Here is a 22,412-nt window from a genome sequence, read left to right as displayed (position 1 = left end):
GTGGGACCAGGGTTTATCCCTGGTGCACGAGATACCTTTATGGAGCCCATTCCCTATGGTGGGATGCTGTGCTCAGCCTTAATGCAGGTGGGAAGCTTGGTCTTGCCTCAACTTAATGTGCCAGGCTTTGTCAACTCCCCACAGGAGACCTTACCCTTTGGGAGGAGTGGATGGGGAGTGGGGTGGGGAGACAAGGGAGGGGTGGAAGAGAGAACTGTGGTTGGAATGTAAAATGAATAATAATAATAAAAAGAATCACACCACCCACATTGGGTCTTCCTTCATTGGCAGTAATTAAGAAATGTCACACAGCCAGGCTGTGGTGGCGCATGCCTTTAATCCCAGCACTCGGGAGGCAGAGGCAGGCGGATCTTTGTGAGTTCGAGACCAGCCTGGTCTACAAGAGCTAGTTCCAGGACAGGCTCCAGAACCACAGAGAAACCCTGTCTCAAAAAACCAAAAAAAAATGGGAGAAGGGGGAGGGAAATGAGAGGCTGGGAGGAGGTGGAAACTTGTTTTTTTTTTTTCCTTTTCTCAATAAAAAAAAAAGAATTAAAAAAAAAGAAAAGAAATGTCACACAGATATGGCCATAGGCCAAACTGACAGAGACAGCTCCTCCACTGAGATTTCTTTTTCTCAATTAATGTCTAGGTTTGCATTAAGCTGACAAAACTAACACACACAGAGTATGTAAGCATGTGCAAGGATGTATGAAGAACGTGTAAAGGTATGACCGTGTGATTGTGTACACAGACAACCATGTTTACATCTTTAAGCATGTCTGTGTGAGACTGTGTTTAACACTGTGTTCACTTAAGTATGCAGGTGTGTGAGCATATAAAATTGCATGCAACATGAGAATAATCCTGAGTGTACAATACAGTGTAAGTATATGTGAGGATTCTGGAGTAGAAGTGTCCATTTCTAAGTGTAAAAGAATGTGCAAAGACGTGTGTCTTAGCTAAGGTCTCCATCCCTGTGATATAATCCATGACCAAAATCCACTTGGGGAGGAAAGGGTTTACTTTAACTTGTAGGTTATGCTCCATCATCTGGGGAAGTCAGGGGATGGACTCAAGGCAGGAGCACAGAGGCAGGAACTGATTCATAGGCCATGGAGAAGAGCTGCTTACTGGCTGTTTCCCATGGCTTGCTCAGCCTGCTCTATTATTCCATCCAGGACCAACTGTCCAGGTTTGGTACCGCCCATAGTCAGCTGGGCATTTCGATATAAATCATCAAAAAAAAAAAGAAAGAAAGAAAGAAAGAAAGAAAGAAAGAAAGAAAGAAAGAAAAGAAAGAAAAGAAAAAAAGAAAGAAAGAAAAAATGGAACACGGGTTTGCCCACTGGTCAGTCCGAAGAGAACATTTTTTTCAACTGATGTTCTCTCTTCTCAAATGAGTCTATCGTGTGTCATACTGACAAAACACTAGCCAATACAATGTACATGTGTGTGTTGAGATTACGTGTGTGTGATATGTGCGAGCTGATAATGTGTGTGAGGGAGTGTGTGTGTGCATTAGTACAAGAGCCCTCAATCCCCTCCCTCAGCCTTTACGATCCAGCTGGGTTCTGTGTGTCTACTTGACACAAGTTAGGATCATCAGAGGAAGGGGTCTCCATGGAGAGAATGAATGCCTGCATGAGATCCAGCTATATTTTCTCATTTAGTGATCAATGTGGGAGGGTCCAGCCCTGGGTGGGTGGTGCCACCCTGAACTGATGGTCCTGGGTACTACTATACGTCTAAGGAGGGTTCACTGGGCAGTAGTGGCAAACACCTTTAATCCCAGCATTTGGGAGGCAGATGCAGGGGGATCTTTATGAGTTTGAGGCCAGCCTGGTCTACAGAGCGAGTTCCAGGACAGAGGCTCCAAAAGCTACAGAGAAACCCTGTCTCAAAAGAAAAAGGACTGAGCAAACCATGAGAAGTACCCCTCCATGGCTGCAACAGCTCCTGCCTCTGGGACCTAACCTGTTTGCATTTCTGTCCTGATTTCCTTCAGTGATGAATAGTGATGTTGAAGTGTAACCCAAATTAACCCTTTCCTCCCCAACTTGCTTCATGGTCATGGTGTTTCCCTGCAATAACAGAAACCTTAACTAAGGCACTAGCGCTCTGGCATTGCCTGGAGTTGAAGCCATGCATGATCAGGGCAGAACTGTAAGCAAAGGGCCAGGTGGAGCAACTAAGTGAGGGTCCAATGACCAAACCTTGCCCTCACTTCTATGAAGGATTAGAGCCGTCTACAGGCTGAGGAGATACACTCTTACAAACAGTCACAGCTGATCTCATAGAGATAACAGCTCTTATGCTAGGATAGGGCTGCACAGCATCGGGATTCACCTCCTGTTATTAGTAATGGGGGCTTTGAGCAATAGGAGCTGGATCCAGGAGCCGCCACCACCTCCACCCATGCAAGCCCATCAGCCCCATGAGAAATGAAGAGACAGGACCTACAGGTACATCATGGCCATAGCTCTGCACAAATCCTGAGGAAATGTTATGGAATTCTGCAAGTAAGCATCTGGATGTTCCGCCCTGGGAAGCAGGTGCTGGACCAGATGCACATGCATCCTGTAATGTCTGTTCCTGGAGTCAAACTCATTCCCCATGGCCAGCACTGGCTCTTCACAGTCACCAGCAGCTTCCTGTCACCATGATCCTCATTTGTGACAGATGCCACATTCAACATGGAAAGCCATGTCTGCAGCCTGGAGGGCCAGGACTGCAAATCCACCCCAGGGTTTAGTCCTGAGGTCTGGACCCTGGTGACTGGCCAGAGGTTCACAAAGTGTAGGTGGTGAGAAGCAATGAGGACCAGCAGATCTAGGATATCTGTGTCCAGTGCAGGGAAGAAAGAAGACAGGCTGAGTACTGAATAGATGCTCTAAACTCTCAGCAATGGACAAAGTTTTCTAAGAACGGAGACTATTCATCCCATATATCTATTTTTACTGAATATAATTTCATACCCTATAATCCGATCCTGGTTTCTCCTCCTTCATCTCTTCCCTGATCCTCTCTACTTCCCCACCTACTCAACCCAACACTTTTCTCTCCCTCTAGCAAACAAACAGGCACACTGAAAAAAAAAAAGCCAAAATAAAACACAGAGAAAAAAAAAAACAAAGATAAAGCACAAGATACACACACAGAAACACAGACACAAAAACCCATGAAAACACATAAATGAAAACCATAGTATATAAGCAAAAGACATTTAAAAATGTCCAAAGCATTATGAGACAAATCATCTCCCAGATGCCACTGCACAAATCTAAAATGCCCCTCCTGGTCCCCTTCTCAGGTCCACCCTGCACGGACGGCAGTGACATTTGTCTCACGGTGGCGGGTCAAACATTTACCATTCTCATCACACAGGTCAAAGTGACTTACTGACTTCATCTCTGATCTTTGTGTGGGTTCACCTAGCTTCAAAACCCGCAACCACTATCAGCCACACAGTATGGGAGGGAAAGGCGTATCTAGCTGCGCTGTCATCAAGACACGCCTCTGGCGCATCTGAAAAAAACGCCTCCCAACCAGGGAAAGGAGCATGCGCACAGCCCAACGCCTCAGAGTAGGGAGAGCAGCGGTTGGCCACAAAGGCGCGTGCGCAGTGATGCGTCAGTGCCCTCTTACGTCTAAATTTTCTTATTTCAGTGGGAAGGAATGCGTGTGCTGCTTAAAAGCAAAAACTGTTTAGGGACCCTTGGCAGAAGAGATAATTACATGCAATCATGAATACCCGTGGTCTAACAGGCATTTACCAAGATCCAGTATTTGCCAGGCACGGTTCTGGGTGCTGCTTTCCACCGTACCATCCCCATGCCTAAGACACTGCCCTGTGTACACAAGGCACTCAGTACAAGTCAAACAATCAACTAGGAAAAGATTCCTCCCGACCCTACCCCCGCCCCGCCCTCCTGGCTGGAGCTGCCTGGCTGGGACCGGCGGGGACCCTGCATGGAAACGGGTGGCCAGCAGGAGGCGCTGTGGAATCTCCTGGCGGCCTGGGCCCAACGCTCACCTTTTTTTCAGGCTGCGCTGATGGCGGCAGCGGGTGGTGGTGCCGGACTGGGCACAGCCACGGGGCTGGAGGCGGCGACGCTGCAAAAGTTGTCGCTTCGGCGGAAGAAGGCGCTGGAAGCCGAGGAAATGGAGCTGTACGAACTTGCACAGGCTGCTGGTACCGTCATCGACCCGGATGTTTTCAAGTGAGAAGGCAAGGGTCAGGGCTTCGAGCTCACACTCCCTGCAGATGAGCCTGCCTCAGAACCCCTCCGGCCCCGATCCGCTACTCTGAAAACTCCGGGTCTCTGTACGCCTTTCCATGGCGGTGGCCCAGCTGGCTCCACACATGGAACGAATGCACTGAGGGGCTCAGGTTTCGCTAAGCACCACATTTGTTTCCCCAGGATCCTGGTGGACTTGCTGAATCTGAACGTGGCTCCCCTGGCCGTCTTCCAGATACTGAAGTCCATGTGTGCTGGACAACGGCTGGCGAGCGATCCCCAGGACTCGGTAGCCATATCTCTGTCCACATCAGAGACCCGAGGTTAGAAGTGGGCCGGGTACTTCCGGTGGAGGGTGGCAGGGTTGGGGGGAGGGGTGAAGAACCACAGGCTGGTTTGGCTCGGAATGGCTCAGCCTGCCTGTGTTTCTTCTACCACGGTCTGCAGACCAATTCAACTTCCAGGGACCTTAGTTGGCTCCACCTTTAGGATCACACTGATGGATCAAGGGTTGCTCCAACCAGGCTAGGGTCCTTCTGGCTGACTCCTTCCCACCTCTTCATCATGTCTCCATTCCACAGGTACTGGAATAAACATGGCTTTGGTCTCCATCTACCTGACACAGAGTACAGGGCAGAGAATTCCTTATCTATCCTTCCCACACCCAGGTCTAGCTCTTCAACGCTGGTCAGGCCTGCTCACCTCCTATCTGGGGATTATTTGGGTTGCAGGACTGGAGCCATCTGACTGCCTTGGGACACAGAGCAGAAGTCTGACAGAAAGATGCACCCATTGCTCAGGTGTGAAGGGCTTCCCTGCTCTTGTGGTCCTGCCTGGGTTGGTGAATAAGAGATAGTGGTAGCCAGAGTGTAACAGAGGGATCTCAGGTCCTTGCACCTACACATCCTGTCTGATGCATCTGTTCTCTTTGGTTGTGGGAACACTCTGAAATACACTTTGTCTTCCCAGGCAAGTGGATGGAGATCCAAGGCTGTACCCCTGCCTGAAAGCACAGGAAGAACCTGGAAGGCACCCAAATGGGGTCACGTGCTGACCTGGCCCAGTGGGACTGTCAGGCCTGGGACCCACACATGCTCACTGACCCGCCCTTTTTCTGTTCAACCTGTGTCTCTCTGGCCCTCCTTTCTTTGGCAGGAGCAGAAGCCAGGCCATTCTTTTCTTCAGGCCTGCAGCCTTTCCGGCTCAGCTCTAAGGCCCAGCTGATGCGTACCTGCCTCCCTACCCCCATGCCTCACTCTGGTTTTCTTGCTGCCTGCTTTCTCCTTTCACAGGCATTTTTTACTGTGTCATGTCTGCGTTTGATGCTGATGTGCCCTCTCCTACTGGGAATTGCATAGAGAGATCTCTGGCTTGTGTGTGTCTTAGCGTCCATACACACAGATCTTTCAGCCACCCTTTCAGTAACCAAAAATGGGATGGAGAAAGTAGCAGCAGTGGTGAAGTGACCCACTGGAGGGGGGTGATGACTTGTAACGACAGAGCTGGTAGCCACTGAGATTTGCCATAGCTTTCCTGTAGGGACTAGATTGGTATTGCTCCAGGCCATGAGTTCAACAGCTATTCAGCCTCTAGCATCCGTCCAAAAGATGCTGCAAGCACAGCAGGACCTCTGGATAGCTGAACCCTGCTGTCTAAGTTTTAGCATTTTGTGTATAACGTGTCATGGGGAATTTCTTTTCTGATCCTAGGTATTTGGTATTCTGTCTGCTTCTTGCTCCTCAATGGGCACTTCCTAACGTAGTTAGAGGCCGCTTGTTTTTCTCCGGCTGCCCAGACCTGAAATAACCACACAGACTCTTAATTATTATAATACTGCATGGCCTATTAGCTTATATATATTTCTAGCTAGCTCTTACATCTTAAATAAACCCATTTCTATTTATCTGTGTATCGCCACGTGGTTGCGGCTTACCAGTAAGGTTCCATTTGGCTTCCAAGGGCTACATCCTAATTTAGATTGGGGACATTTTCATTCGTGGTTTTGTTAAGAATGTTTTCTGTGAGTGGGGTGCATGCTTTCAATCCCAACACTCGGGAGGCAGAGGCAGGCCTATGAGTTTGAGGCTAGCCTGGTTTACAAAGGGAATTCCAGGACAGCCAGGGCTGTTATAGAAAAACCCTATCTCAAAAAAAAAAAAAAAAAAAACCCAAACTGAAAAAATATATTTTTTTTTCTGTGACTTTGAACTGAATCTCTTCTCCTTTATACCTATTATTTGTAGGTTTGGTCTTTTCATAGTGTCCTGGATTTTTTTTTTTTTTAATGTTTTGAGCCTGACTGTGTTTTGATTTAACATTTTCTTTGAGCTATCCACTATCTTCTGCTTTGACTTCAAGACCTGAAATTCTCTTTGCCACGTTTTTTAATCTGTTGGTGAGGCTTACCTTTAAGGTTTTTGCTTGACATTCCAGTTTTATCTCAGTTTGGGTTTTCTTTAGCTATTCTGTTTCTTTGTTAAATTCTGCTTTCATGTTATGGATTGTTTTTATTATTTCATCAGCTGTGTTTTCATTTTTTTTTTATGTTTTGATTTTTGAGGCAGGGTTTACTGTGTAGCCCTGGCTATCCTGGAACTCAGTTTGTAGATCAGCCTGTCCTCGAACTCACAGAGATCCGCCTGCCTCTGCCTCCCAAGTGCTGGGATTAAAGGCGTGAGCCACCACTGCCCTGCTTTTTGTGGTCTTTATTAAGGCCTTTATTCATATCCTCCTTCGGATCCTTTATTATTCATAATTGCTATATTTGAATTCTTGTCTTGTGCTGAGTTGTTTTTCCCTGGGCCTAATACAATTGGGTTGCCAGTTTCTGGAAGAAGCATATTGTCTTGGTTGTTCATGCTTGTGTTTTTGTAGGACATAGGCATCTGGATTTACAGTGTTTGAGGTGTTTCTCGGTATATGTATCTGGTCTTGCCTTTATTGGGCGAGTGTTCCATTCTTTGGTTGCTATTGCCCAATCTAGGTCCTAGCCAGTTGTGGCCTTTGTGGGATCTTGAGTCACAGCCAAGTGTGATGACTGTGGATCCCTGGTAGAGAATGGTTCTGGGCCCCAGCCAAATTTGTTGGTTAAGGGGGCCCTGGTAGGAAGCTGTTTTGCAGGTCAGTGGGGAGTCACAAAGAAATGGAGATGGACTGGAAGGGAAGGTTTAGAGGGCGGTGGGGAGGGATGAGGGAGACCCTCTGTTCCCCAAGAGGTAGAGTCGGTACGGGGTGGGTCAGGCTGGAAGGAGGAGCTCCTGAGGGCAGGCCGCAGCAGGACTAAGAGTAAGGCAGGGATGGAGGACAGGAAGGAAATTGAAGTCTCAGCCTAGTGTGGCAGAGAGAGGTTCTTCAGGGCCGGGGAATCACAGAGCACTAGAGGAGTTAGGAGAAAAGGTCCTCAGAGCTGCTGGGGAGAACGGAGGGGACTCTGGTCAATCTGGTCAACATGGTGGAAGTGGGCCCGGAGTAGCTGCTTTGAGAAAAGATTGACCTTGAACTTGTAATCTCTTCCCTCTGTCTTTGGTCTGGTAAGATTACGGTCTTGTGCCACCAGGCCTGGCTTATGCATTGCTGGGAACCAAACCGAGGGTTTTGTATATGCCAGGATACAAATAGTGAACTTGACCACCAGCTCCCTCTCCCCCGCCCTTTTAAAACATTTCTATAATGAGATGGTCTCACTAAATTACCCAGATCAGCCTTGAATTCGCTACGTCACTGTCAGGCTTTGACCTTGTGATTCTTCCCACAGTCCCCCTATTCCAGACATAGCTAAGGTTACAACCTCTGCTACCAGGCCTGGCCACAGACTAGCCATGAAGTCCTAGGTCCAAGCTCGCCTTCTACTTCACCCTCCTGAAGAAATAAGATTATAGGCATGCATCACTGTACTTAGCTTTTTATAAATCACATTTTAAGTCTGAAATCTTTTGAATCTATAGATGCAAAAGCCATATCCATAGAGGATATAGAGGGCTGATTAGACTGGATAATTTGAACTAATTAAAATAATATTAATTTATTTCTTTTCTCCTCCTCCTCCTCTGTCTATCTTATTCCTTTTCCTTCTCCTTTGCCTCCTCTTTTCCTTTTTCTTTCTCTTATTTTCCCCCTTGAACCTCTTGTTATTTGTGTCTCTAAAACCAAAGAAGAATTGGTGTTTCAGAGCTGAACCCAATGCTAGAGTTGCCTCAAAAGAAGCAACAGGGAAGTTTCTGTAAGAGACTACTCCAAACCAGGCTGCAGTGAGGCCAGCTGGGATTCAAAAGAAGCAGCACAAAGGGGAGGTTGGGTGACCCAAGGCTTAGGGGACTTTACGTACGGAATAGCTGTAACACGCCTTGAGTCAGGGAAGAAAGACACGCTAGCTATGTCTGCAGAGAGGGGCTCAGAGTATGGAGCTGACAGGAGGGTTGAGGAAATTTGGGTGATCACAGAACTTGACCATAGGTAGGGCTAGTTTCTGTGGATTTTGCCATAATATTTCCCCTAAACAAGTCGGTCAGCATTGAGGAGTAGTCTCAGTCCTAGATTATTTCCAAGCCTGTGGAAGGTGGAAAATGCGGGTCGTGCCTCCAGGTCACTGACTCCCTCCTGCATGCTCCCAGCTTTCAGCCAAGCAAGGGTAAAGCAAAGAGAAGAATGAAGGACCCTGGACCCTTGGCGAGTAGGGGACATGTGTTAGTCTGCAGTGCAGAGGCTGGGATGCGCCATCGCCATCCGCGTGGGAGGAAATGTGACCTCTGGGCAAGCCTGCTTCCCAGCCTGTCTTACTTAGCCCTAATGTCCTCCCTAGGTTTTCAGTTACTATCAGTACCTAGAGCCCAGAAGCTACCATTTTAAATGAAAGCCCTGGTCCAAGGGCCTGCTCACCTTTCTGGCTATGATTTTGTTTGTTCGTTTTTTTAATAAATAAGTTAAACGAAAGCAAGCATGAGCAAACTATAAGTCAAAAAACACGTGAATCGGCGAGCTTCCCCTGAGGGTGATTTCAGTGGTCAGAGGTTCAGCCTCTAAGGAATTCTAGAACGATCCGTAGCTAAGCCCGAGGCTTGAGTGTTGCAAGCTGCACCAGGGACGTGGGAAATCACAGCGTCTCTGAAGCTGTCGGGAACTTGGCTTCAGACCTCTTCCTGCCCGTGGGGCCTGATTGAATCAGGTGTGAATGTGCATGGCACCGAGTCCCTCCTGCCATCTGTTTAGGGGCCATCACAGCTCTCTAGGGCACGCTTGATTCGCCTTTCCTAAATGGCCTCCTAATGGTCACTAGGAGTAATAGCGAGTGGGACTATTCCCCTCTCCACCCCTAGATTCCTGGCCCCGGGAATCCTGGCTGTGGGAGCAAGCATACCATTTATTGGATGCCGAGTCAAAGCATGTGCTGCCTCTGGCCAACCAGCCCTCCAGGCCACTGCTGCCTCGTAGGTGCTGTAACTGCAGCTGTTTGGGAGGGGTGGGGACCTTGGTAAGACCAGGGATTCATGATTTCGGGCCCACTGTGAGACTTCTTCTGCTGGGAAGTGAGTTAATCAGAATCAGTGTCATGTCTGAACCCGGATCCAGTAGATCCCAGAAAGTCTGATTGTTTCCTTTCCCGCAGTGTAGAGTCAGCCTTCTAAAAGGCCTCGGGTCCCTCTGGGGAAAGATGGGAGAAAGGTTAACCGTAAGACTCTCTGGTGTTTTAGCAAAGTCCTTCCTCATAGGGGCCTGGCCTTCCCTTCCTTCCAAGAGTTCTAGAAGGTCTGCAACTTGTCTGGTTTGGAAATTGGCTTAGGGCCTGGGGTCTGTGTAGCTACATCCATTTGTTTATTTCCCTGCTTCTACAAATCAAACAGGATGCAGTAGGCCTCACTCCTGGAAACACTGTTACTGATTAGCCAGTACCGAAGGTGCATAGGAGCTGGCTAGCTATAAAATTAGCTGCCTGTGCTGCCTGCTAGAGGTCAGGCCATTATGGATGTCGCTGTGTCTGTCCTGCCCATGATCCCCACACTCACCTGACTCTGTGGGATCTGGGCTGTCTCCTGCTCCCCCTGCAGCAGGACCCAGTTAAAACCATCACACGCATTCAGTGAGCATCTCTAAGGTCTGGCTTGAGGGACAGAGCAAGAACAGAGCTCTCTAAATGTGCTGGTGCCCTCTCATGGTTTTGTGGTCTAGCATCACTGGAGGGCATGTCTTCTGGGCCTCCCCATTGTGGAGAGTTTGGCTTTACACATGTACCCTCTCTAACACCGTGATTTCTCTGAGCCTAAAAATCCCTTTGTTAACACTCAGCCAAGGGATAGTGGGCTCCTTTACAGTGGACCATCTTTTGACAAATGCCAGCCAGCCAACCAAACCACGGGAGCTTCTGTGTTAAACCTGAATTCTCCACTCAGTGGTCCTATGTCAGTAAACTCAGCCGGATCAAGTTTTCTGTTCCTTCCACGGCTAGCCCCATCCTTAAGCCCATGCCTGCACAGTTCTCAGACTTTCTGCTAAAATGAGTCATAGTAAGCTCTTTAGTTGTATAACACTACCTCTTCACTGATTTCACTCTCTATGGCCCCTCTAGGAGCCTGCTTAGCTTTAAATCTGGTTCTCAGTACCAAGGCAACTGTTGGTGGGCCCTGAGTCCATCAGTATTATGCTTCCTGGCACCGCCTTAGAGAAAGTCTTCATTGCTGCTTCCTTTTAATACCCTTAGACAAAGTGGCAAAGAAAGTACTGCAGGTTGTGTTAGGGACACATCCTCCTCTAAGGGTTGAGAGAGAAACCATTCAAATTCTGGTGGTTCAAAGTCCTCAGCCTCTGTAGCACTCTCCCACACCTGCATCCTAAGTTCCAGGTTCCCATTCCTTACCAATCAGTGCCCTTTAACTGCCAGCGCCCTCTGAGGCTGGGACTTGGATTTCCTTTGTAACTCAGCCAGTCTTAGGGCCTCAATCTGATTTTCTACAACTTGAGCTCTGTGGCTGCTGAAGAGAAGATTCTCTTCCAGGGCTCACTTTGAAACCTTTAGACTTTGTCAGTTCATCCAAAGATGCTAGAGGCAACCAGCCAGCATCACTATTTTCCTGATTTTTTTTCCCTACAAACTGCCAACAGTTTTACATATAAAGACACTGCCACCTAGTGTGCAGTTACACTTGTTCCCTATGATAGATGAATCGGGGTAATCAGATGCATTTATGTGTAAGTTGCTTAAATAGTACACACCGTGGATTTGTAGCGTTCTCCATGCCACTGGAAGAGACATCAGAACCGTAGCTGTTGGTGAGTTGGAAAACCTGTCCCAGATACTTACAAAGTTCATCCTTCAAATTTTACTTCTCTAGATCCAGTCCTGGTGCCAGTCTTTATTAGTCAGGGTTCCTTAAAGGAACAAAATTGATTGAATGAAAATATATATTAAAATACTATATTCTATTATATCTGAAAGGGATTTATGAGAGTGACTTACAGGCTGAAATCTGTGATACAGTCCAACAGAAAGTCCATGGATCAAGAAATTGTTCAGCTTACAAGATTGGCTGGCGTAGCATTTCCAGTCTGGTGCCAGAGTCCCTAAGGTTTCCTACAGAGCTCCTGGTCTTCAGTCTATGTTGGGATCCCAAAGAAGTAGATTCTAACACTATCAGAGGAATGCTTCAGCAACGGAATAGATGAACCAGGGAAAAGGAGAGCAAGCAGGCGAAAGACAAGAGCTTCCTCCTTCCCTGCCCTTTCGTGCGGGCTGCCACCAGAAGGCGTGGCCCAGATTTAGCCCTGGTCTTCCCACATCAGCTAATCCAGTTAAGAAAATCCCTTACCGATGTCTTGGCATCTTGGGTTTTAGGTGCTTCCAGGTGTAGCGATTCCAGGTGACAACCAAGATTAGCAGTCTCGTATGTGCAGCTGGAACAGGTTGCTACAGCAGATGGATGAGCACATCCCCCAGGAAACCAACTGGTGAGTGTTGCAGCTGGAGTCTGTCCATCCTAATTCTTGTGTTCAATCTCTTTCTAGGAAGAAACAGAGGTGGCCCCACTCTTGGTGGTGTACCCCTAGTGGCAGAACGTGGAAGCCGTGATGGACCCATCCAGAGAATGCCACGCCAGCCCAGTGCTACTAGGCTGCCTAAAGTGGCAGGACCTGGGAAAAGTAACTCCCGGAGCAGCACATAGACCGGAACAGAGTCTGTACATGGGACCATAGTCGAGGCAGATGCCGTCCTCTCTGTACTTTCTTTAGAAGCTGAGTGTCTCTCTCTGCCACTTTTGAATTCTAATAAAGGACACAGATTTAGGGTGAATTCTGTGTGCAGTTCTGGTTTTTGCCACAGTCAAACTATAATCAGGAGACATAACAGTGGTTTTTACCGTTTTGGATCTTTATTTGGGGTCTAAGAAAATATGTATATGGATGTTCTTTTTAATAACAAGCCAACATGCTTTCAAGAATTTAAAATGTTCCCTATAAGACCAACCCATCACAGTGCTGGTAGCAGTGAGCCCAAGCCAGGAATGGAAAATGGATGGGCTGTCACCAACTAGATCAGTAACACGACTTTACCCCTGAATCCTCCCCTTTTGTATTTAACCCAGTTGTAGGGATTTTGGGGACACTCCCCACACAGATCTGTTTTAGATCCTCCATTTTTTTCTTTTGACACAAGTGCTCCCTATATAACCCATGCTGGCCTCGCACTCAGTGTCCTCTGGCCTCTGCCTCCTGAGTTCTGGGACCAAAGTCCACGTCCATACACTCCATACACCACCATGCCCGACTGGACTCTATTGCTAAGCTTTTTTGCTGCCGTTAGAATGCCGCATCATTGTAGAAATGATCAAACACGTGCTCCAGGAGGCCCATGCCTCTGTCATGATTGTGATGTTGCCGAGCACGCACAGAGCTTCCTGCACCTTGGCCTGGTCTCACCATGACCAGGGGAAGGGCTAGTAGTTACTACTCACCTTCCCGAGAAGGGAGGAAAGCACCCCACAAGCTTGAATCAAGTGCAGAAATAGTGGCTACTTTCCCTTAAACAGAAGACACACCATAGACACCCTCCCATGACCCCGTTCTGCCCACACTCTGGAGAAAGCATTATGTCCATCACTAGCCCCACAGCCCTCCTGTGACTGCCATGGTACAAGAGACGATCTGCTCTCTGTTGAGGGTAGGCACTGTGGTTAGAGAACCAGGAAATCAGAGGGGTCAGCTGCAGCACAGAGGGTCAAATGGAGCTGGGATTAGCAGATGTATTCTCAAAGGGTAAGGTACTAAAATTCTAAGCTTGGCAACTACTTTGTCACAACTAACTCTGTCAAGGTCCTGAGGAAGCACACACAACCTCTTCATGATTGGTTGTGGTTGTGTTTAGCCTAAACCTCATCTATGTGACATTAGGCAGCTAGCTGAATGTCCAGGGGAAGATAATCCCAGAGAAAAATTGCTAGGTAAGAATATATTGCAAAACCAGCCAGGCATAAAACCTGTAATTCTGGCATGTGGGAAACTGAGGTAGGAGTAGCCACAATTTCATTGGTTAATTAATAAAGAAACTGCTTGGCCTGATAAGTCAGAACATAGGTGGGTGGAGTAGACAGAACAGAATGCTGGGAGGAAGGGAAGTGCGGCAGACGCCATGCTGCTCCTCTCCGGGTCAGACATGATGAAACTCCGACCCAAGATGGACTAGGCTAGAATCTTCCTGGTAAGTCACCATCTTGTGGTGCTACACACATTAATAGAAATGGGCCAAGCAGTGTTTAAATAAATACAGTTTTCATGTAATTATTTTGGGGCATAAGCTAGCCAGGCAGCCAGGAGCCGGGTGGTAGGAACACAGCCCACAGCTCCTTCAACACAGAATGATCAGGAATTCAAGGTCATCTCCGATTACAAAGAGTTCAAGACCAGCCTGATGGACATGGAACCCTATCCTTAAAAACCTAAAGTGTGGGAAGATGGCCATGGCTGCTAACTAAGGCCTGCAATCCCAGCACTTAGCTCAACAATTCTCAACCTTCCTAATTCTGTGACCGCAGCTCTTTATGCTGTGCTGACCCCCAGCCATAGAATACGTTATTGCTGCTTCATAGCTGTAATCTTGCTACTGTTACAAATTGTAATGTAAATATCTTACAAATGACAGCTGTGCAAGGGTTGCCCACCACTTGAGAACCTCCGACTTAGGTTGATACAAGAGGATCGTGAGTCCTTAGCGGCAGTTGTATCACAGCGCCAACATCCTATCTCAGAAAAAGAACTCATTCCAGTGAAATTGCCAGAAACAATGACTATTGAACTACAAAAGGCAGAATAAAAAGCATAGCACAGGGCCCACACTTGTAATACACAAAGAATGAACAGGACTTGGTAATCCACTACCGGAAAAAGGTGGGAAGTGACAGAAACCTTAGTTATTAAATTCTCCCAACCAAAAAAGCCCAGGGCCAGATGGCTTTAGAATAGAATTCTACTAGACTTTCAAAAGAGCTAATACCAATACTCAAATTATTCCACAAAATAGAAGCAGACAGCATGTTGTCCATTCATTGTCCAAGGCCACACTTTCCCAGATAGCCAAGCCACATAAAGACACAGCTGATGGGAGAATTCCCGCTGAGCGATACCTGGTCTGGTTCAGCTAGCACCGAGCCGTAAATCCACCTTTTGGTTAGCAGTTACCTTTGCTTGTCTTGTTGCCCTCTATGTGAATCTTGCCTGAGAGTTTTCCGAAGGGACAAAGCCCAATGTAAATTCTCGATTAAGAAATAACACGAGGCCTGAGAAAGGACAGAGGATTCCGGACATCTTGGGGACTGGAGGAAAGTTCGCTCCCAGGGTAAGAGGACACCAGGATCGGCAGGGTCACGGGAAACTTCCCATCTCAGGAGCAACAGTGTGTGCAGTTATTAAAATGCCTGTTACAGGAGATGGAGGGAAAGCAAAGGACAAAGAGCTGAGAGAGCTGTCAGGGTTCACTAACCAGCACTGCATTGGTTTCAGGCAACACCTCATGTCCAGTTAAAACTGACAGGATGGAAGCAGGGGTTGAGAGCTGTGAGGAGAGCCCACACCACTGAACATTTGGTCTTTAAGTAATTCAATTTCAAATGTTCTGGAGCCATTGCAGACGGGAGGAAGAGTCACGTAAGGCTCCATCTGATGTAGAACAAGAAAGTAAAAAGAAAGACATTCAGTCAGCAGAGGAGAATGTTCTTTCACAGGTCGATAAGAGCACTGTTTTGGAGGATGGTGAAGGCGAGGAAAGCCAAGATGCCGGAGACGACTCTCCTCCATCTTCATTTGATGAAACAGATTTAGACATCAGAAAGGCCAAAAGGCTTACTGCACGTTTAGAAATGCAAGCGCTCCTGAGACAAGGAATAAAACAGGAAAGAGAAAACTTCCCAGTAAAGAAAAGGGGAAGAAAGGAGATAAAAAAAAAATCTTCCCAGCAGAAGAGAGGGAAACATTCAGTTATGGACCTACAGCGCCACCTGTTGATGGATTTGATGAATGGTTGCCTCGGGTCATAAGGACACCTCAGATGTTCCCAATTACTACGCAGCAAATGCCTGCAAATTATCAACGTCCTCAAGGTTATGTGCAGATTAATTGGAGACCTATGGTCATGACAGATCTGAAAAGATTAAAGGGAGAAGTAGTGGCATATGGGATGCATTCTCCCTGTGTAAGACAGGTTTTAAATCACTGGGCTACTTAGTGTTATTCCACAAGACTGGCAGGGTCCCATGGCAGCTATACTAGAAGCTAGTTCTCAATTATAATGGCTTACTTGGTGGAGAAAGGAGGTAGCAGCCATAGAACAGCATCAGCAGACCAGAGGCTATGGAACAGCATCAGCAGACCAGAGGCTATGGAACAGCATCAGCAGACCAGAGGCTATGGAACAGCATCATCAGACCAGAGGCTATGGAACAGCATCATCAGACCAGAGGCTATGGAACAGCATCATCAGACCAGAGGCCACAGAACAACATCTTCAGGCCAGAGGGTGAATATAGTAAAGGGCCAATTATTAGGAGTCTATATTAGGGACAGAATGATAATATACAAAGATAAATACAGTTTGATAATACCACTACAGTGCAGGGTCATCTAGTAGCATTAAGGTCCTGGGATAAGGTTGAGGAGCCAGGGAAAAGATCCATCTCTTTCACAAAAATCACACAAAGTGCAGGAGAAATCTACTCTAATTCTTTGCAAAGATTAACTTCAGCAGTATATAGAGTAGTAGCTGATTCAGATACTAGAAACGTTTTAATTGAATCTTTGACTTTTGAGAATGCTAACACGGAATGTCAAAGGCCATGAGGCCCTTGAAGGCTCTGGGAGACCCTTTAGAGAAATGGATTACAGCTACTGCTGATATCGGATCCACAGACTATGATGCTAATATAGTTAGACAAGCTATAGCGAAAGGCCTTAAATCTCAGAGTGCAAGATGCTTTCACTGTGGGAAATTGGGACATTTAAGAAAAGATTGTTATTGTTCTGTTACAAAAAGGGATACCTCTTTGGAGAACAATCAGAACAGAAAGCTTCAACCCTCAGGAATTTGTTGGAAATGTGGGGAAATGTGGACTAATGAATGTAGATCAAAGAAAGATATGCATGGTAATCCTTTACCTTCAAGAAACTGGATGACAGGCCCAGTTGTGGGCCCAGGAACAAACAACACAAGCTACCAGTTTCCTGTCATCAACAGAGCCATAGGGGAAACCTAGGCTCAGCACTGGAGATTAACGCATGCTACTTCAGGGAGCCTTGCTTTAGAATTGGCAATGGACAGGCATCTAACTTTGTCTCCACAAATTCCTTGTTATAAGATAGCCACTGGGGGTGTATGGTCCCCTTACCCAAGGGATAATTTTTGGAGGAAGCTGTCTAATAACTCAAGGATTTATTGTATATCCAGGAATTACAGATGAAGACTACCATGGAAAATCAAAATTATGGCATGTGTAAAAAAGACTATGCAAATGGAATCTGGTGATAGAATCTTTCAATTGTTATTACGCCTGTATTTAAAAGGCAAAGCAGCTCCAGTAAATATGACGAGAAGTTTTGGAAGCACTGAAAAAAAGGTATTTTGGCAAACAGTCATCAATGACAAAAGGCCTAAATTAAAAGATAAATATAAACTAAATGAGACTGAGATTGAAGGATTATTGGATTCTGGTGCTGATGTTTTTAAAATTCTATAAGAATCCTGGGATCCCAACTGGTCTTTACAAGACATCTCCACTCAATTTGTTGGCATTGTCCCTTTGGAAACTTCATCAGGATGTGTGGGGATATGGAAATCAGCTTGCTGTAGATGTAAACTGAAGAAGTGGGCGGTTGTGGCACCTGCATCCCAGCACTCTGGAGGCAGAGGCAGGTGCGTCTCTGTGATTTCCAGGCCAGCCTGGTCTACAGAGCAAGTTCCAGGACAGGCTCCAAAGCTACACAGAGAAACCCTGTCTCAAAAAACCTTTAAAAAAAGTGTAAATTGGAGAACAGTAAAGAAGCCCAACTGGCTGAGTTCGAAGTTCAGTTCATAGAGACAAATCCACCCTGTAGCTGGAAAGCCTAAAATCACTCTTGAGGCACCTCTGTACTTCTTCATTGAACCCGAGTGAACAAGCACCCACACCTGAAATACAACACCAACAAAGAAAGAGAATTACAGACCAATTTCCCTTCTGAACATAGATGCAAAAATACTCAATAAAATCATTTCAAACAGAATCCAAGAACACAGCAAAAAGTTCATCCACCATGATCATGTAGGCTCCATCCCAGAGATGAAGGGATGGCCGGAGAAAAATAAATTTGTATTGAATGTGTGCAGACTTTATTGGCAAATATATCCTAGATAATACAATATAATAAGTATGTTCATTATATTAGGTATTATGAGTCATAGAGAGATGAATTAAAACATAGGGGAAGATGTGCATAGGATAAGCAAATATTAACCCAATTTGCATAAGATATTTAAGCATCTGTTGATTTTGGTTTTCATCAGAGTGGTTTCTTCTATAGGACCTGACGGCATTGGGAGTGGAGAGATCTGTTGGCATGGCACATGATTGAAACAATTTAAAAAGGAATATTAAAAATATCTTTCTTTTTCTGTTGTTTAGTGTGTGTGTGTGTGTGTGTGTGTGTGTGTGTGTGTGTATAAGAGTGTTATTGTTTGTATGCCCTTTAACCAAGTAGGGTTACTATTGCTGTAATAAAACACCATAACCAAAAGCAACTTGGAGAGGAAAAGGTTTGTTTCACTCACAGGTCTATATAACATTTCATCATCAAAAGCAGTGAGAGCAGGAACCTGGAGGCAGCCGCTCATACAGAGGCCATGGAGGGATCCTGCTTACTGGCTTGCTCCCGATAGCTCACTCAGCCTCCTTTCTTATAGATGGGAGCCCACAACGGGCTGCCCCATCTCCCCATCAATCACTAATTAAGAAAATATCCTACAAGCTTGCCTGAAGCCTGATCTTAAGAAGGCATTTGCTTAATTGAGGTTCCTTCCTCTCAGATGTCTTTAGCTTGTGTCAGTTGACATAAACCTAGCTAGCCATAGACAGAAGGACCTCCTACACCAACCAAGGACAGATTTTGGTGGTCAGTCCTCTCCTTCTACCACAAGTCATGGGGATTGGACATAGGTCAGGCTTGTGTGAAGTACCGTGACACATAAGCTAGGTTACATCTTGCAAGCCTGGGTTCTAGTCTTTCAGATAGTGTACTGGAAATTGTTCTGAGATGTCTGGTGGAGTTGCAGGGTGTTCCTTCCAGGGTGTTCCCGTCACTGTCCCCAAGTCACATGCTTTTGCACTCAAGAACAGGACCTGAGTGCCTACCAGAGAAGATGACATGATTCCCTGGGAGGAGGACCTTTCTTTTCCTTTGGTAATCCGAGTTTTTCCATCCATTAAGTTTAAGGGGTGGAGGCTCATGTCTGGAGTCATCTAAGAACAATATGGATGTTGGGTCATCTACTTTGTTCCTCCAAGAATGTTGAAGTTGGTGAGGTGTGACTCTTCCTGGCTTCCGGTGATCCATGGTGATCTATGGTGGGCCATGCAAGCGGTGGGAGAAGCTAAGCAATTGCAGTGGTTCTCAGCCTTCCCGACACTGTGACCCTTTAATGCAGTTCCTCATGTGGTGAGGCCCAACCATAAAATCATCTTGTTTCTATTCATACTGTAATTTTGCTATGCTTTGGATCATACTGCAAATATCTGATATGCAGGATATCTGGTATGTGACCCCAAAGGTGTCACGCCCCACAGGTTGATAATGGCTGCATTAGAGGCTCGCCTATTCCTATAGTATTGAAACCATCCTGTCTTTGTAACATGGAGCAAGAGTTTCCTGGGTTACTTGTCAAAAAAATTATCTTAATCAGTTATATTGTATTGTCTTTGATACCCAAGATGTGAGCTCAAGACCAGTCTGGTCTATAGAGTGAGTTCCAGGACAGGATCTAAAGTTACAGAGTAACTCTGTCTAAAAAACAAACAAACAAACAAACAAACACAAAACAAAAAAAAAGAAAGAAAGAAAAGAGAAAAAAAAGGATGAACCAGTAGTGATAAAAGATCAACTGATGGAGGAAGGTCATTGGCTAATAAAGAAACTGCCTTGGCCCATTGGATAGGCCAGCCTTTAGGTGGGTGGAGTAAACAGAACAGAATGCTGGGAGGAAGAGGAAGTGAGCTCAGACTCAATAGCTCTCCTCTCTGGGGGCAGATGCGATGAAGCAAGCCTCCAGGTCAGACATGCTGAATCTTTCCGGGTAAGACTGGTGCTACACAGATTATTAAAGAAGGGTTGATCAGGATATGAGAATTAGCCAGTAAGAAACTAGAGCTAATGGGCCAGGCAGTGTTTAAATGAATACAGTTTGTGTGTTGTTATTTCGGGGCATAAGCTAGCCAGGCGGCTGGGAGCAGGGCAGCAGGAATGCAACCCACAGCTCCTTCTACAATCAACCTGTGCCACTGTGGTGTGTGCCATACCCAGAGGTGAAAAGTGTGGAGGTGTGATCATCTTTGATTCTCAGGACAGCATTGCTTACAGAGGGAGAAGCAAAGGAGACAATGCAGAAGGGGGGGGGGGGGGAGAGAGAGAGAGAGAGAGAGAGAGAGAGAGAGAGAGAGAGAGAGAGAAGTTTTTCACTTCTGGAAATTTGCAAATACTACTCTTTGGTCCCTCAAGCCTTTTCTTTTTGGTGGTTCTGAGACAGTATCTTGCTGTGTATACCAAGCTGGCTTTGGATCTATGATTCCCTGCCTCTGACTCCCAAGTTCTGTGATACAGGCCTGTGTTACCACACCTAGCTCAGGGAACTTTGAAAATAGAACTTAATATAAAAGCACCACCTTCCACTGATGCCTGTCAGACCCCCTATAAAATCTATATTAAGCAAGTAACTCAAACAATCTGCCTGACACATGGAGATTACATGACTGCCCCTTATTGGTAGTATTAGGAAGGAAACCTAAATTTTCTTTTGGATCCCAAAATTGTAAGCAAGAATACAGTGAGACAGAACTAGGACACCCCACAGGGAGAAAGAACAGTTTGTTGCAGATCGAACTGCTAAAGCTGTCTCTAGGGCAGGCAGAGAGAAAGAGAAAAGCAAACTGAAGGAGAAGCAAGGAGTGTTTCTATGACAGTCAGCAGAGTGGGTCTTCCGGAAGACCCAGAATGCTCAGTTTAACCAGGAACTAGATGTCCTCTGGGGAGCACTGGGAGAGGTTCCTATTAAACGGAAGCCTGTCTTACACGATTACTGAGGAAGGCTGAATGTTTGCTTCTGTTTACCTAATGATAATCCTGTTTCCTGGTCAGCATCCTTCTGTTTAGGGACACTGCCATCAGCATTGTCGTGTGTGTGTGTGTGTGTGTGTGTGTGTGTGTGTGTGTACACGCGTGCTGGTTTTGACCCAAAGAAAAGGCCCATTCCTTTTATGATAGAATATGCTGCCTTGAACACTGACTGGCCTTTCTTCTTTTCTCAGGTTCATACTCTCATTCCGGAGTAACATTACTTAATTAATACAAAATCCTAGTTTTGTATCTGCTGCTGTGATAAAGCACTGACCAAAAGCAGGGCGGGGAAGAAAGGGTTAATTTGGCTTACTCATCCTCATCCCTTTCATTCTTCAAGAAGGGGTGCCAGGGACCTCAGCTGGGAACAGAAGCCCAGGCCAAGGAGTGCTGCTTCCTGGCTTGTTCCCGCACTGGCTCAGATTGCTTTTTTTTTTAATACACTGCAGCACCACCTACCGCCCAGGGGTGGAACTGCCCACGGCTGGCTGGGCCTTCACAGATTCACCATAAACGCCCCACAGACTTGCCTAGAGGTTAGCCTGATGGAAACGTTTTCTCAACTGAAACTACCTCTTTCCCGATGACTCTGACTTCTATTGGATTGACAAAAACCTACAGGAGTGCCAGAGTCTTTTTTGTTTTGTTTTTGCAACACTGTCCTGCGATGCAGGTGTTGAATTTAGTTAGCATCCTCCTTCATCAGCCTCCCAAGTGCTGGGTTCATAGTTGTGTCTAGCAAGAGTTCTTAAAATTTTTTTTGTCATCACACTATTTTATTTAGAGACTTGAATTTGGGAAGATGCTATGCTTCCACATGCTTATCCCACCCCGGAACAGGATCCGATGTCTTCAGCAGGACCGGTATCCTTAGCCTCCGAGTTGATGAAAAGTTCCTTTTGTTGACTCCCAGTGTTTTCCTCTCCATTGGGTGCCCAAGTTCAAGCCGTTTCCCATGCTTTATTTTGACGCTTTTTCCTGCAAGAGAAAAGAATAAAGAACATGACTCAAACTGAGCCTCTACCTCTCTGACAACAGAGGTAGGTACTCCCAAAGCCAAGACATTGAAGCACCGGGCAGGATATGGGAGAGCATGTGAATGCTGGATGGGCTGGATGGGCTGCAGGCAGGCAGACGGGCAAACCCACTGTCTATACGGAAGGCACGTGGGATGACAGACCCGATTACTTCAGTACACACTGTGTAAATCAGGTGTCACTACAGTTGGGTTTTGTTTTTGTAAAAAAAAAAAAAGCCCAGATAATATTTATTCTTTTAGGCTTTATGGGTTATGTATGGTCTCTGTGAGATATTCTTCCACACTCAGTTCTTAGGTAACTT

General features: G+C 46.2%; 1 protein-coding gene across 1 annotated transcript; it reads left to right on the top strand.

Moving 5' to 3' along the window:
* Window positions 1-3,806: 3,806 nt before the first annotated feature.
* LOC101979937 (mitotic-spindle organizing protein 2-like) lies at window positions 3,807-12,519 on the top strand. The gene is made up of 3 exons (XM_005370356.2): window positions 3,807-4,223; window positions 4,425-4,564; window positions 12,234-12,519. Exons 1-3 carry the CDS (start codon window positions 3,973-3,975, stop codon window positions 12,389-12,391), a joined length of 549 nt encoding a protein of 182 aa, XP_005370413.2. The 5' UTR covers window positions 3,807-3,972; the 3' UTR covers window positions 12,392-12,519.
* The last annotated feature ends 9,893 nt before the right edge of the window (window positions 12,520-22,412 follow it).

Source organism: Microtus ochrogaster, unplaced genomic scaffold, assembly GCF_000317375.1.
Source record: "Microtus ochrogaster isolate Prairie Vole_2 unplaced genomic scaffold, MicOch1.0 UNK77, whole genome shotgun sequence".
NCBI lineage: Eukaryota > Metazoa > Chordata > Mammalia > Rodentia > Cricetidae > Microtus > Microtus ochrogaster.
Note: the sequence above shows the minus strand (reverse complement) of the source record. Positions and strands in the feature narration are given on the sequence as shown.

Bases quoted from the DNA above. Each gene is read 5' to 3' on its own strand.
- LOC101979937 (XM_005370356.2), top strand. From the start codon at position 3,973: ATGGAAACGGGTGGCCAGCAGGAGGCGCTGTGGAATCTCCTGGCGGCC. The intron at 4,224-4,424 runs GTGAGAAGGCAA...TTGTTTCCCCAG, and splicing joins ATCGACCCGGATGTTTTCAA to GATCCTGGTGGACTTGCTGA. The intron at 4,565-12,233 runs GTTAGAAGTGGG...ATCTCTTTCTAG, and splicing joins GTCCACATCAGAGACCCGAG to GAAGAAACAGAGGTGGCCCC.